At 40.3% G+C, this 14,876-nt stretch overlaps 1 protein-coding gene across 1 annotated transcript; it reads right to left on the bottom strand.

Moving 5' to 3' along the window:
• Positions 1-83: 83 nt before the first annotated feature.
• Positions 84-5,599, bottom strand: znf518a (zinc finger protein 518A). The gene is made up of 3 exons (XM_083696202.1): positions 5,554-5,599; positions 1,536-3,987; positions 84-1,057 (listed from the first exon to the last, which is right to left on the bottom strand). Exons 2-3 carry the CDS (start codon positions 3,973-3,975, stop codon positions 300-302), a joined length of 3,198 nt encoding a protein of 1,065 aa, XP_083552328.1. The 5' UTR covers positions 3,976-3,987; positions 5,554-5,599; the 3' UTR covers positions 84-299.
• Between the last annotated feature and the right edge of the window lie 9,277 nt (positions 5,600-14,876).

The following is a 14,876-nucleotide window of genomic DNA, read 5'->3' as shown; positions in this document are numbered from 1 at the left end:
TTCTATTGGGAAGAGAGTGACACACATTATATACTACTGAGTTTTGGGGGGAGGGGGGGGGGGGGGGTTAAGACAAAAAAACATCTTAAATCAAATGCATAAATTACCTGAGTATAAAGCTCCCCTTGTTAAGAGAGCTTGAATCATGTTACATTTCCTTGGACAGTACTTTTTTCTCATAATCAACAATATTTCTCTAGTAAGAAAATAAAGTTATGATCAGTGAACTGACTTGTTTACCATAGTTTCTTTCTATTGCCTAAAGACAGGAGCCCATATTTGCATTCAGTAGGTGACATTTATGGCGTTTCACAGTTTAGCTTGTCCCACTCTCTAGTAGACTCCATCAAATGGTGCTGGCCATGGCCAATCCACATCTCCTGATTATCAAAGACTCTGCCACAAAACCAGCAGCTGAATCTCAATGGAGGCTCAGCACAGTGAGAGATTGCCTTCACCACTTCATACTTTTTTCTGCTCATCTTTTTCAGCTTTACTTTCAAGATGAACCTCTCTTTCACTGAGCTCTCTGGCCACACACGTCGACGAGAGGCGGTGTTGGTGTTTGCTGGGGAATTTGCCACAACCATTTCACAATCCATGGCTGTGAGGGCATTCAATGTTGTTTGTGACAACACTACCATTTGGACCTCCCCATTGTACCTGTGGACTTTTTCCATGATGTTGGTCACTTCAGGAATGTCTGCATCTGGGTGATTCAACACTACAACAGGCTGGTCGCCCTTTGGACGCTTAATAAGTTGAGTGGGATTTAACGGCAATAGCTTCAGGGTCCTCTCCATATGTCTAGGGGCTGGCTCCCAGTGATGCACAGCTGCTGGTGAAGCCTCCTGGGACTCAAGAGAGTCCACTGAGGATGGCTCTCTCTGCCTTTTCCCTCTGACAGCCTGTTTGTTTTGTGTAGGTGAGAAGCTAGTCCTTTCATGGCCCTCCAGTTCTCCATTATCCCGTAGTAAGGTATTAGGAGATGCAATTGTCAAGCCCTGAAGAGAGACATCCTGAGTGTAGACTAGTTCCTCGGACAAGTTTATCATACCTGTTGCAATATTCAAAACAAGGAACAGAGCACAATTAGTTCAGTAAAAATGGCAGAAAACTATCTGCAACAGAATGGAATACTCCACCAAAATTGCTGGAAGCTGGAAGTCCATTCTCTGAGGGAATATTTGTAATTACAGTGTATCTTGAGATACAACTAGACACAGACATTTCCTGTCTATAAGCAAAGCACAAAGCGACATGGATAAAATGCATGGTTTGAATGATTGTGTTTCACACTTGGGCCCAGTTTCCCAGACACAGATTAAGCCTACTCCTAGACAACAGAGGAGATTTTCCATTGATTCCATTGTAATTTACAGTAGTCTAGGAATGGGCTCAAGCTGTGTCCATGAAATTCCCCAGAGATGTATATAAATCTAAAATCAAGCTGTTCCTAGAACCTGATTTAACATGTGAACAATTACTGAAGACCCATAGACACTGTTAGATTTCCAGAAAACAAAGTTTCTTACTGTGCAGTGAAGTTGATGATTGCATGGAGAAGGGAGGAATCATGGCAACCTGAGCTTCTGTAGTTCTAGCCCCTTCCAGGTGAGACCGGGCTCCCTCATACACTTGAAGTACATCTTCACCTATGTCTGAGCAATTTCTATCATCTGGGACATGTTCATCCATGGCTTTGAGTGTTCCTCTTGTGTTTTCAGCGCTTAAATTAGTGTTTTTGAGCAGCACATGTGTTGGGATTCTAGGTGGGATTTCAGAATTTGACAGGTGGCTCAGATCCGTGGTGCAAGTTTCAGATGAGGTGTTGCGTACTTTCTCAATGAAATGCAATGATGCCTCTCTTTTAAGATCTTGCTTTGTTAATGGTGTAACCTTGATAACTAAATGTTTTATGCCATCCACCATTTTGGTCCCAACAGCCTTTGTAGTGCAATTGGGAGGAACTAAAGTCTTGTTTTTGACCATGAGGACACTGAGGTCATTGCTGCTGGGACCCACATGTTCAGGGTTTGGAACAAGGCCTTCCTCTGATGTTGACAACGGAATTATGGATTTGAATGTATCTTTTTGGTTTGTCTTGGGAGCTTTGGTCAATTTATTGTTGCAATTTTCAGCTGAAAGTGCCCTTTTAAAAAATTGCTGTGTCTCTTCCAAAGTCTTCTGGGGATGTGCAAGTCTGTGAAAATCATCTAACAAACCACTTCCTAACAGAGGGAGAGGTCCTTGTGACATCCACTGCATTTCCTGAACAGGATTATTTTTCAGGAGGAGCTTTAATCCTGGTGATGATTCATCCACAGTCTCAAGAACAAACCCTTTTTTTCTCCCTGCAAAAGAGGGCAGTGCTTTTGAAGAAGATTTTTGCTCCTCTTCACTTTTCTTCTTTGGCAACTTTGGCTCTTTAACACCCACTGCCTCAGCTTCACAATGATTCACATTTTGGGGTTGTTTGTCATTTCTCTGGTTGTCTCCCTGCTCTTGATCAACTCTCAATTCCTGGTTGTCTCTATTTTCTTGAGACTGATTGTATTGTGCTGACTCAATTTGGGTTGTGTCAACATCATTTTGTGTCAAAAAAGGTCCTTGAAAACTGGTTGGTGGAGTTATTTGACGGATATTTGAATTTGACTGGCATCCTTTTGCATTAAATGTGCAATGCGAGTCCACAGAACATGTTCCAGAAGCAATGGTTTCCTGCTTTGCTGATGGTGTAACCTTGAGTACTATATGTCTTTTTCCTTCCACCATTTTGAACCCTATGGCCTCAGATGTACCATTCTGAGGTACTGAGATGTTGTTTTTGACCGTGAGGACTGTGAGATTGTTGCCAGAGTTTTGGAATCCAGAGCTGGAGACTACATCATTCTCTGACTTTGAAAAAGGAGTGATGTCTTGGGGAACATTTGACAGTACAGTCTTTAGAGCTTGGGACCATTTCTGACCATCAGTTTCCGCAGCCACAGACTTCTCTAAAAATTGCTGAGTCTCTTGCAGGGCTCTCTCTGGATTTGACAGGCTGCAGTATTTATCCAGGAATTCTCTCCCCGGAAGAGAGAGACAGCCTTGAGACATCCAGTGCATTTCCCTCACGGTAGACCTGGTAGTCCTTGTCAATGTGTGCTTTGGTCTTGGAGATGCGTCAGTTTTAGGACCAACCTCCTTCATCCTCTGGCATTTCTCTTTACCGTGGACGGTGGCCATGTGCTTTGTGATGTTAACTTTTTGAGGTGCTTCATAGTCACAGTACTGACAACTAAAGGGAAATGGTGCCTTAGCCATGAGGTACCTCTGCAAATCCATATCAGTAAGACTTGGAAGATTACCCCTGCCACTTTTATGCCTGGCTATGTTATGAAGATACATGTGCTCCAAAAATGCTTCCACACCTCTTGTGGAAAACTTGCACTTCTCGCAAGAGTAGTGGCCATTCATGCTGTGGTTCATGTTTAAATGTGTGGTGAGCTCAGAGAGAGTGCGTTGGACATTGTCATTACATATGTTGCAGCTAACAAAAGTGTTCCTGTGATCTAATAAATGGACCTGAAGGCAGGAAAATTCATGTGTAATAAAACTGCACATCTCACAAGGAAAGAATGGTGTGCTTCCTCTATGAGTCTTCTTGAAGTGTCTCAGTAAGTCATTGGGACTGAATTCTGTGTTGTCCTTGCATTCAGAGCATCTAAACATGAGGTTATTTCCAGAGATATTTGTCTCATATTGACTTTGTTGTGCTGTAAGGGGGGCATTCATTGAACAAGTCTGCTCTGTGTGTTTCTCTTCATTCTCTGTTATCTTCCTTGGCCCATGCTTATCTTCTCTTAGCATAGTTGGGGGCTGAACAGCAGCCTTCCTGAGACGAAGTCGATTGCGCCAGTTTCTGTCCTCCTCAACGACAGCCTTCATATCACTTCCAGTAGAGACACTCAATTCACTGTTGGCAGGATCCATGTCAATTCAGGCCTATGTAACAGTATAAGAAGAAAAAAGACAATTGATTACCAACGTAAATAATATCTGCGTGCTGCAGACTTCAGGTTGAAGTATAGTGAGAGCATTGCAGTGCATGGGAAAACAGGGAACTTCAGATACAAACAAAGTAATATAGAAAACATTTTCCCCAACTGTTCGTCGTCTATGATCTAAGGATTGGTTGTGAAGAATGTCTGATTTGGCTCTTGCTGCTTAATTAGATTTATTTTCTATAAGTTATAGATTTCTTAAAAATTACCTACCATCGATGACAACTTATTTGTTGTCATAAATAAAACAATCAATTAACGATAAATTCACGGAGCATAGCATTAGTTCAGGCAGGCCACTCTAAGTCAAACAGCACAGCTGTCTGTCAGGTTACAGGACAGCTGGTTCACAAGTACGCAAAAACACGATCACATGTTTAAGGGACAGAGCCTTAAAAGCAGCCAAGTTTATGCTCCTCCTTAGCATTCAACAGTTGTTACGTGGTTGTATTGGCTATGAGGGTAAGTTCTGTGAGGTCTTTGCACCCACCACCCCCAGCCTTCACCCACTGAGGTGCTCTGTTCGTAGCCTACCTACAGGGAGGTTTACAGAGATATACGCCATCCATTTACACCAAGCTTAAATGTATTACCATTTTCATGCAATAAATGTGGTTAAACTGATGTCCTGAATGACATTTTTGTGGTGCTGTTCATCCATTATTCTGCCCTGAGCATACACATCACAATACAACACAATAAATTCCTAATCTGATCAAAAATAAGATCAAGATCTTATTCTGATCAAGATATGCTCAGAATTATCTCATTTTCCATATCACAATCAATTCAGACTGCTTTCATGCAGTCAAAAAATCTGACTAACCTGCATGATATATGCCATTTTGACGTTTTTAATTTCCAAGATATGTTGTACATGAATGCATCTGGATGACTTCAATGATTTGCTCAGCCATAATAAATGCACTTTTGAAAAGTCCCATGCATATTTGCAATGTGTCAGAGTTTCACCTGTTGTTCAAACCTTGTATGTTCATGTACACATCTCTCTTAGTCTTTTCCAAGAAGACATGTAATCAGTATACCCAAAGAGGACTTAAACCATGTTCCCTAAACGCTACCGATTAACATTAACTTTAATTGGGTCCATAGGATAAATATTACCTTGCAAAATTGCTCTCTGGAGAACGCCTTTGCAAGGGGATTGTGGCTAGGTCATGTCACAAAGCTCAAAAGTCGTCGAGTAGCCTAGCGTCATTAACGTGTTACAACCCGCATTAATTGTGTCGAAGCTTGTCATGTTTTCTTCGACATTCACTCAACTTTATTTCACCGCTAAAACGATTATTTACAATAACTTTAGTGATTGTCTCTATGAAAGAGATCATGCTGTGAGAAACAACACTACTGAAAATACTTCACAAAAACTTTTTGTCATCGTTGCATCGTAGTCAAAATGTGACTTATTACTTGGGAGCGACATGCTATGCAGTTACGCAACAAGAAACATAATTCGGTTTATTCAAATACTACGATTGGTTTTTACCTTTCTTTTGTAGGGAGTTTGACAGCTCAGCGAGTGCTGGCAGCCATGACAGTTTCATCCGGGGATTACGTAAATCCACAGTAGGCTACCAGAAGAGATGAATAATGGCTCGCAACGCGTTTTTATGAAACATTGCTACATTATCATGTTTATTGTGCAAATATTTGTCACTTTAACTTTAACGCACTAGTGCAGCCATGCACTACCGAAAACGATCATAATAATAGATTTGTATCTTTTTATATAGCCTAACGAGATATGAGATGATTTATAACGAATCGATTATCTCGTCATTATGAAAAGAACAACGTTAATACATAATTACAATGTTGTTATTACAAAATACCTAATTAGGCCTCCCTATTACGAAATAACGTATTCATTTAATATTTAATTTTCACTAGTGTTCCAGGTCTAGTGTTTATATGCTTTATCTCACTAAATTTGCACAGCCATTATTTTCTCATTTTGATCCAATGCTCTATGTTACAATACTCGGTGTGACCATATTAACTGGTGACCCTGATTTGACACAGCTGGATATGTAACACCGCGGATGTAGAAATACACCATAAAGAAATGCACCTGAATTGTAACATAATGTGTGTATGTGTCATATTTCACACTTCCCAAGTATAGTGCCATTGTTAAGAGTGAAGTGAAGAAAAAAAAAACACTTCGATTCCGTCCGAGGTGGGCCGCGAACTCAACGCCTTCACGCGGCAAACCTTGTAGGCTACTTAACATTACTCCATCGCTCCTTCATAACGAACATTTGTGTTTCATCGTGTAGGACACACACGATGATGTTTTGCACACACTCCAATTCTCTAAAATGCCGGGAGTCGTGATTTTTTTTTTTTTTTTAATTTGCTTAACTTTTCCCATTAATTCTTTATAGTCCTTATCATTACGGATGTCATATATTTCTGTCCACTGGTTGGTTTTGTGGCGCGGTTCCGACTTTCAGTACTTCAGCAAGCGGAGAGCTACAGAGTCATCTCCAAGGAATCGACTCTGACTTCTTGCATTCAGTCCGGTTTTTTTTCTTTAAACCGATCACTATTATTTTGATTCCCGAATTCCTATCTCAGTATACTTTACCGGGCTCAGGCTTTACTTCCAATTCACCGGCAGCGCCAATAAAGGTAAGTAATGTTCACTTTTACAAATATGTATGTGATGCTGTACGTGTAGTCATCTATCTAGAGTAGTTACTACATCAACACGGTAGTACAGTGTGTAGTCATCTATCTAGAGTAGTTACTACATCAACACGGTAGTACAGTGTGTTGTCATCTATCTAGAGTAGTTACTACATCAACAGGGTAGTACAGTGTGTAGTCATCTATCTAGAGTAGTTACTACATCAACAAGGTAGTACAGTGTGTAGTCATCTATCTAGAGTAGTTACTACATCAACACGGTAGTACAGTGTGTTGTCATCTATCTAGAGTAGTTACTACATCAACACGGTAGTACAGTGTGTAGTCATCTATCTAGAGTAGTTACTACATCAACACGGTAGTACAGTGTGTAGTCATCTATCTAGAGTAGTTACTACATCAACAAGGTAGTACAGTGTGTAGTCATCTATCTAGAGTAGTTACTACATCAACAAGGTAGTACAGTGTGTAGTGAAGTACAGTACACTGAAAAAGTATAGTCTACTCAACCAATCCTGAAGACAAAAGATTCTACAGCGATAGACAAATGTACATTGATTTCCTACAACTAGGGACATGTGGCTACTGTAGGTGTTGCGAGCTATTCATAAAGTCCCAGCTAGTGTTTTAGATACTACTGCAATGATAGTCAACAAAGTTTGCATAATAATAGCCTGGCCCTACTACACAAAACTGTACATCATCATACTGTGTGTGACAGCTACACATTACATTCTGCACTGTTGGAGAACTCTTTACAATATATGTCCAATGATATGACTGCTGCCTAGCAGTGCCCACAATGTTGTCATTCAAAAAATTAGAGTGTAATTTCTATAATAGGACAATTAAAGTGTACATTTATTTGTACAGTACATGTGTATCATATGTATCTGTTTTATTGCATTCATTATTATGTTTGTATCTATTTGTACAATTTAGTTTTCTCTGTACCAGGCACAGGGCATGGTGAGAGAGATGACCTGGACGGAGTTCCAGACACCTGAAAAAAGGGCACGTAATGTTGTGATTCCATATTGAAAACACATATACACACACACACACGGTAGAGAAGGAGAATTTAAAAATGGCCAGATCTTGCTGTATATATAGTAATGTGAAGTTGGATAAATGTGTAGGTTTTTTTTTATTGTTAAGGGGGAGGCTGTCTGGTAAGATTTGGGTGTAGGGAAATGCCACTGCAGTCTTCCCAAGGTAAAATCCCATGGTAAAATAGACGCTGTTAAGGTACAGTACATTGTAAAATAAAACCAATATTGACATTTCTTTGATTAAATGAATTATACTACATGTTGTGTTACATGAAAAATTCAGTTCGTTAAGAAACATTTTTTAAGAGTGGTGTCCTGAGGTAGGATTCGACCGCGACCGGCCTGACCTGTGTAGCAGGCTGTAATCATCGCTATCACATGTTAAACAGAGCGACTTGTTAAACAGAGTGGACACCACCGCTTGTTAAACAGAGTGGCATCCAACACCACCGCTATACACGTTCAGTACAAATCACTGTGACAATCATGTAAACAAAATTCCCAAATCAATTCAGTAGGAATGATGTCCCTATGTGTATACACTCCAGTCACCGATAGGTGGCAACCACTGGCAGCAGAATCAAGAACAGTGCACCTGACAATGACATTACTTTGACAATCTTGTTAGCCAATGCTCTTTGATCTTGATTAACAGCATTCTGTTGAGGAACATGCATTGGCTATTACATCTGATGACAAGTCCAATAAAATTCATAGCCCCTATTCTATAGGCAATAGGTAGTGTTACAGATGAGATGAGAGAGGATGACATGGATTCAAGCTGTATACAACAATCACATAACTTTGCCTTCACGTAGGCTGCATGGTGCTTCCCATATTTTGCTTACTAAGCCTTTGAGAAGTGAAAAAAGGGGGTAGATGAATTCAGGGTTCAACAAGTGATAGCGATGATGACAGCCTTCTACACAGGTCACAACTTATTATGGAGCGTCTCAGTAATGTGGAGTGTGTGCAAAACAAATGCAGTCTTATATGATGAAACACAAATCTCCGCTATGGAGGAGAGATGGGGTAATGATTAAGTACACGGTCTGTCGTATGAAGGTCTCGAGCCCACCTCGGACAGAATTGAAATGTTTTGGTTATTTTGTTGCCAGACCATGCACTTCACTCTTAACAATGGCACTATACTTTGGAAGTGTGAAATGTGACACATACACATGATGTTACAGTTCGGGTGCATTTCTTTCTTGGGTATTTCTACATCCGCGGTGTTACATCCAGCTGTATGCAATCGAGTCAAATGAGGGTCACCAGTTCATAAGGTCACATCAAGTATTGTAACACCGGCGCACAAAATGTATCTCGACTGTCTAAAAGTGCATTATATAAAGATTTAAAGACTTCAATATCGATTTAGACTTAAAGAAACTATAATCTGTTCAGAGGAACATACTCAAAGTTGCACATATGCCCTTTAGTTTCCTCAGAAATCCATACCCTACGGTCAAGCTATCCGACTCTTGAGCATTGTGGCGTCCGCGCTTTAAAATTGCTTTCTCTCCACATGAAATCTCACTTGTTATCCCTTTAGAGCACACGTGTCAAACTCAAGGCCCGCGGGCCAAATCCGGCCCGCCACGTCATTTTGTGTGGCCCGCGAGAGCTTAGTACATAATTGTCTTAAAATAAAAGTCTACGCTGCTTTACAGCGTACAGTGACCATAAACTACATCTCCCACAATGCATGTCAAATTTGTGACCCGGGAAATGACGGGATCCCGCCACTAGATCGCATATCGGCGTTTGACTAAACCTTGATTGACTAAAAAGATCTACAAATAATCTCAAAATGTCCAAGAAGAGAAAAGTCCATGCAGAGGGAAGGCAATTTAATGAAAGGTGGGAAGGCGAATACATGTTTGTGCTTCAAGGAGAAAAACCGATATGTCTTCTGTGTTACGAGGCAGTGTCGGTGGTCAAGGAGTACAATTTACGTCGGCATTTTGACACGAAACACGGAGCTAAGTATGCTAAATTAAGCCTCCAAGAAAAACATAAAATGATCCAGGAATTAAAAGGCAGACTTCAATCGCAGCAGAATTTGTTCACAAAAGGTACAGCCAAGAGTGATGCAGCAGTGAAAGCTAGCTTTATTGTGGCTGAAGAAATCGCCGAGCGTCCAAGTGTTTTTCAGAGGGTGCATTTTTGAAGCAGTGCATGCTAAAGGTATGTGAGCAGGTGTGCCCCGACCAGATACAGACTTTTAGAAATGTCAGTTTGTCAAGAAACACCATCGCAGACCGAGTTAAGGAACTAGCAGGAAATCTGACAACACAGCTGGCCGAAGAGACACGCAGTTACCTGGCTTTTTCATTATCTGTTGATGAAAGCACGGACAATACAGACACAGCGCAACTGTCCGTTTTTAAAAGAGGCGTGAAGGCAGACTTCACTGTAAGTGAGGAGCTCTTGGATGTAGCTGCCATTCATGGGACGACGACGGGTAGGAACACGGTGGAGAGGTCCGTAAGTAAAACGAAGTTACCCTGGGAAAAGTTGGTGGGGCTAACTACCGATGACGCACCTGCAATGTGTGGAGAAAAAGCAGGCTTGGTTGGGCTAGTGAAGGAGAAAATGCAAAAAAGTAACTGCCACACACCTCTGATAACTTATCATTGCATTATCCACCAAGAAGCTCTGTGTGGAAAGGTTCTGGGACTGGATGATATAATGATCACGGTCATAAAAACAGTGAACTTCATTCGGGCGCGTGGCCTGAATCACCGCCAGTTCCAGCTGTTTTTGAAGGAGGTGGGCTCAGAGCATGGAGATGTGCCGTACCATACAGAAGTAAGGTGGCTGAGTAGGAGCGCGGTCCTCAAACGATTTTTTGAGCTTAGGGAAGAAATTGCTGATTTCTTGCAAAGCAAAGGAAAACCCTTGCCTGAACTGTCAGATCCAAACTGGATGTGTGATTTTGCCATGTTGTGTGACAATAACGGAGCATCTCGCCCACCTGAATCAGAGGCTGCAGGGACGCAAACAAGTCATCACGCAGATGTCCGACATGATCACAGCTTTCCAGCGTAAACTGCACCTGTGGAAGTCCCAACTGGAACAGGACAATCTTGCCCACTTTCCTGTCTGTCAGAGCATCTCAGCCTCATTTCCCGGTGCTTTTTCATGCGCTCGGTTGGCTACCAAAGTGAACCAGTTAATTAATGAATTTGATCGGCGCTTCTCTGACTTTAGAACACAGCACTCAGGCTTTGCCATCTTTGCCCATCCTTTCACCATCGAAAGTGCGCCCCATCTCCTTCAGATGGAGTTAATAGAACTTCAAAGCGATAGTGGCCTGAGAGCAAAGTTCCAGGATGCTGCAATTGAGGACTTTTTACCGTCAACTGCCCCCTGCTTCGATGCCACAGCTCCGACTTCATGCCGCCCGTGTTCTATCCATGTTTGGGAGCACCTACCTGTGCGAACAGATGTTTTCAATAATGAATCTAAACAAGACCAAGCACAGATCACGCATCACCGATGACAACCTCCACGCTGTTTTGCGGATTGCTACAGCACTCCTAAAGCCGGACATTGACAGACTGACCACGGGAAAACGGTGTCAGACATCCAGCCAGAAAACAAATACGTAAGCATTTTTAAAAACCTGAATTAAAAATGTAATAAAATGTATTTCAACCAAAAATAACTTCAGTGTAATATGTGTGCAATTGAATGGTTGTGCTTGCATTTATTTTGTGTTTGTTGTTATTTTCAGAATGGATGAGGATGGTGTGTGATATGGATGAGGATGGTGTGTGATATGGATGAGGATGGTGTGTGATATGGATGAGGATGGTGTGTGATATGGATGAGGATGGTGTGTGATATGGATGAGGATGGTGTGTGATATGGTGCCCAAGGTGAGGAAGGATCTACTTGCTGTGTTCAAGGCCAAGCAGCATCACCTCATCAACTTCACCCTTGACCAATATAGTTGTGAACTGAGACAACCCTTATTGTTATTTTAATTTATTTAGTTAGTTATTTAATTTCAATTCTTTGTTCTACCATAGTTCTGCCCTTCTCAACTGTGACAAAAAAAGTTTAAAAAAAAAGTTGATTTGTAATAACTTGTTTAATCATATTTGTCTTTGTTATTCACTTGAAAAGTTTGATTGATGGAGTAATGTGGGTTTCTTAACCTGATAAATTAAAGGGATTTATGTTATAATGTGCAATGTGCTTACATATATTTTTACATTTATGTAAATGCATGTACAATATTTGTACACTTGAATAAATAATAATCAAATGCAGACAGTTATTTGTTACAATATGTTAAGGAGAAGTAACATGCATACAGTCTTACAGTTACAACCGGCCCTTTGAGGGCAACCATGATGCTGAAGTGGCCCGGGGTGAAAATGAGTTTGACACCCCTGCTTTAGAGGGACATAGGCCTAATAAAGGTTGCACTCCTTTTAGTTCCATTTAAGCTTCCAAATATGTGAATATTTAACTTATTTAAAATTTCATCCAGATGCTATCAAACAAATAAAACCAACTCTATCATATTAAAACGCAAAACAGCATAGTACTAAGTTGCACATCCTCTACTTTTCCCTGCATGCAAAAAAATATGCAACCAAGTCAAATAGCCTACAGCCGGGCTATTCAACTATATTTTTAAGGGGCCAGACTTTCTAAATGCTAGGCCTATTTGCAGGAGTGGCCATACATTTTCCACACACATACGATTATTCTTCCCAATAACTTGTAAAACAACGCACAAACACCACTATATTAAAGTACCTTTAATTAATATAATCAATTATTTTAAATGTAAGCGCTTATTATATGCATATATAAGTGCATACGTTTCATTATTTTGAATAACAACAAATGTTCTGGATATGAACACATCACACAGTGATCGTTTTCTCTTCTAATGAGAGAAACTGCACTTCTTTGATAGCAAAAGCAGAAAAGTTCTGTTTCAAAGGTGTTTATTTGTCAGGATGGAAAGTGTGTTCCTTTTAATAGCGTTCATGTGAGAAAACCAGGATTCACAGCTACGTTGATCCAAACATAGTCAGAAAAAAAGCCCATTCCAATCTTCTCGTCTTGGGAATTGCTCTCCATTGAAGCTCAGTCCAAGCTCAGTCCAAAACTTCGCACAGCCCACTGACTGAAGCGCCTGCCTCAGATCAGTCTATCAGCGTTGCAAAATTCTACGTAGAAGACGCTGATTTGCTGTAAACTGGTAACTTGGTGATATTGATTGACAGTACTCAATAGGCGGGACAACAGGGAAAAACCGCTTCTTCTTTTGAAGGAAATTAAACTCCGGCTCATTTGGCAACAAATATCGGATTTTTGCGGGATTTTTCTTTTTACATATGCTTATTAATGTTCAAAATGTATCAAAGGGCCAGTCTAAATTGATATGCGGGACGGATCTGACCCCCGGGCCGCCAGTTGAATAAGCCTGGCCTTCAGTGTAAATCAACAGAGCGAAATGTGCAGATGAAAAAAGAGAGAGTATTACTTTATTAATCCCCCATGGGGAAATTTATTACAAAAACAAAACATTTCGGATACATTGGCTATAATGAATTAAGAGTAGGCTAGAGTTATTTTCCAGCTTGGTCATTAGATTGAAGTCTGTCAATTAGGCTTATGTAAAAAAAAATTGATTGTAATTTGTGTTTCAGCTGTGACCAACAGAACATTCCTGGTAGTCTACAGCCCCAATCTATGGATCGCCGCGGGTGAGTAGCCTATCTGAGCTTCAATTAGCGTACTTTTTGTATGCTCACCCAATGAATGAGAAAGGTTTCAACGCTCATGCTTACACTACCATGAATCCCTTTTTCACAAAAGAATGAATGATAGAATTGGGTCTATTTGAACATTGAAGGACGTACTTTACTTCAGGAAATTGGGCCTAAGAATTTATGTGCGTTGTGGCTCAGGTAAGTGAAGACATGGGTCAGTCAGATAAGGGTTTATCTACATTGTTACATCTACCCAGGCCAACACCTGATCGTGCGCTGTCCTCAGCATTGGTCCTCATCGGGCCCGGCGCCACGAGATTGCTTGTTTGAATTTTGTGCCCCAATAATTTAGATACATCTGAAACGTCTTTTGTCAAGTAGGCTAATTGTATCCACAAGGGTTAACTGTCTCAATATCCCCTCCTTACCCCCAATGACTGTAAAAGAATGGACACATCTCAAATGCTAATGATTTGATAAATTAATTAACACTGTTTGATCCAAAGCAAACCAATCGCAAGAGAACGATAAAGTTGCAGTATACTTATAGAAAGCCTTGCCTTCAACCGCGATGTGTACAGTGATTATCCACTTGATATCATCTTCCGAAGTAAATGGTCCCACAGAAAACATGGTCCAAATATCACCAAATATGTCACTAAATAAAATTCTCAATTCATGATGTTCGTTCATGGCAACGTCCCTCAGTTCCATCAAGCCTTGATGAGCATTTCACTGTAATTGCGTCAACAGGTATGTAAATGCTATGGATTTATTTGGATGCCATACAAAAACCATCGATAGCGAAGTTTAACAAACCATACAACCGTTGAAAATGGAAAAAAAAACACATTTACAAAAACTGTGCACATTCAATGTTCGGTGATAGAATTACCCTAAAATGTTTTTGTTTGTAAAAAAATAAAAAATCTAACCACGTTTCCCCAAAACTCTGTTAAATATATGCCCCAAAGTAAGATTCAGATGTCATTCTGTACATGATGACGTAGCTAAAACGGAGAAACTAAGGTAGACACTTAAGACACTCGCTACAATGGACACTCTCATTAAGGTAATGTATTATTTTATCTACTTTACTATTTATATAACATTAAACAAGGAAATTGATAAAAACTCATACAAGAAACATCTTCCTTTGAAACTCTTAATTTAATGTGATTTAAATGACATTTGTGGTTTTCAGTGTATTTTTCTTCATTATACCAAAAGAAAATAGGCTAACTTTTGGCACAAAAAATATATATTTTGAAATAATAAAATACAAGTAGGCCTGTGACAAGGGTTCTTACATGGAACTCATCAGAAGTCTGTTGGGGACCCTGAATGTTTGTTCATGACGT

This window comes from Argentina silus (genome assembly GCF_951799395.1).
Source record: "Argentina silus genome assembly, chromosome: X".
Classification (NCBI taxonomy): Eukaryota; Metazoa; Chordata; class Actinopteri; order Argentiniformes; family Argentinidae; genus Argentina; species Argentina silus.
This window is presented reverse-complemented; position numbering and strand designations above follow the sequence as displayed.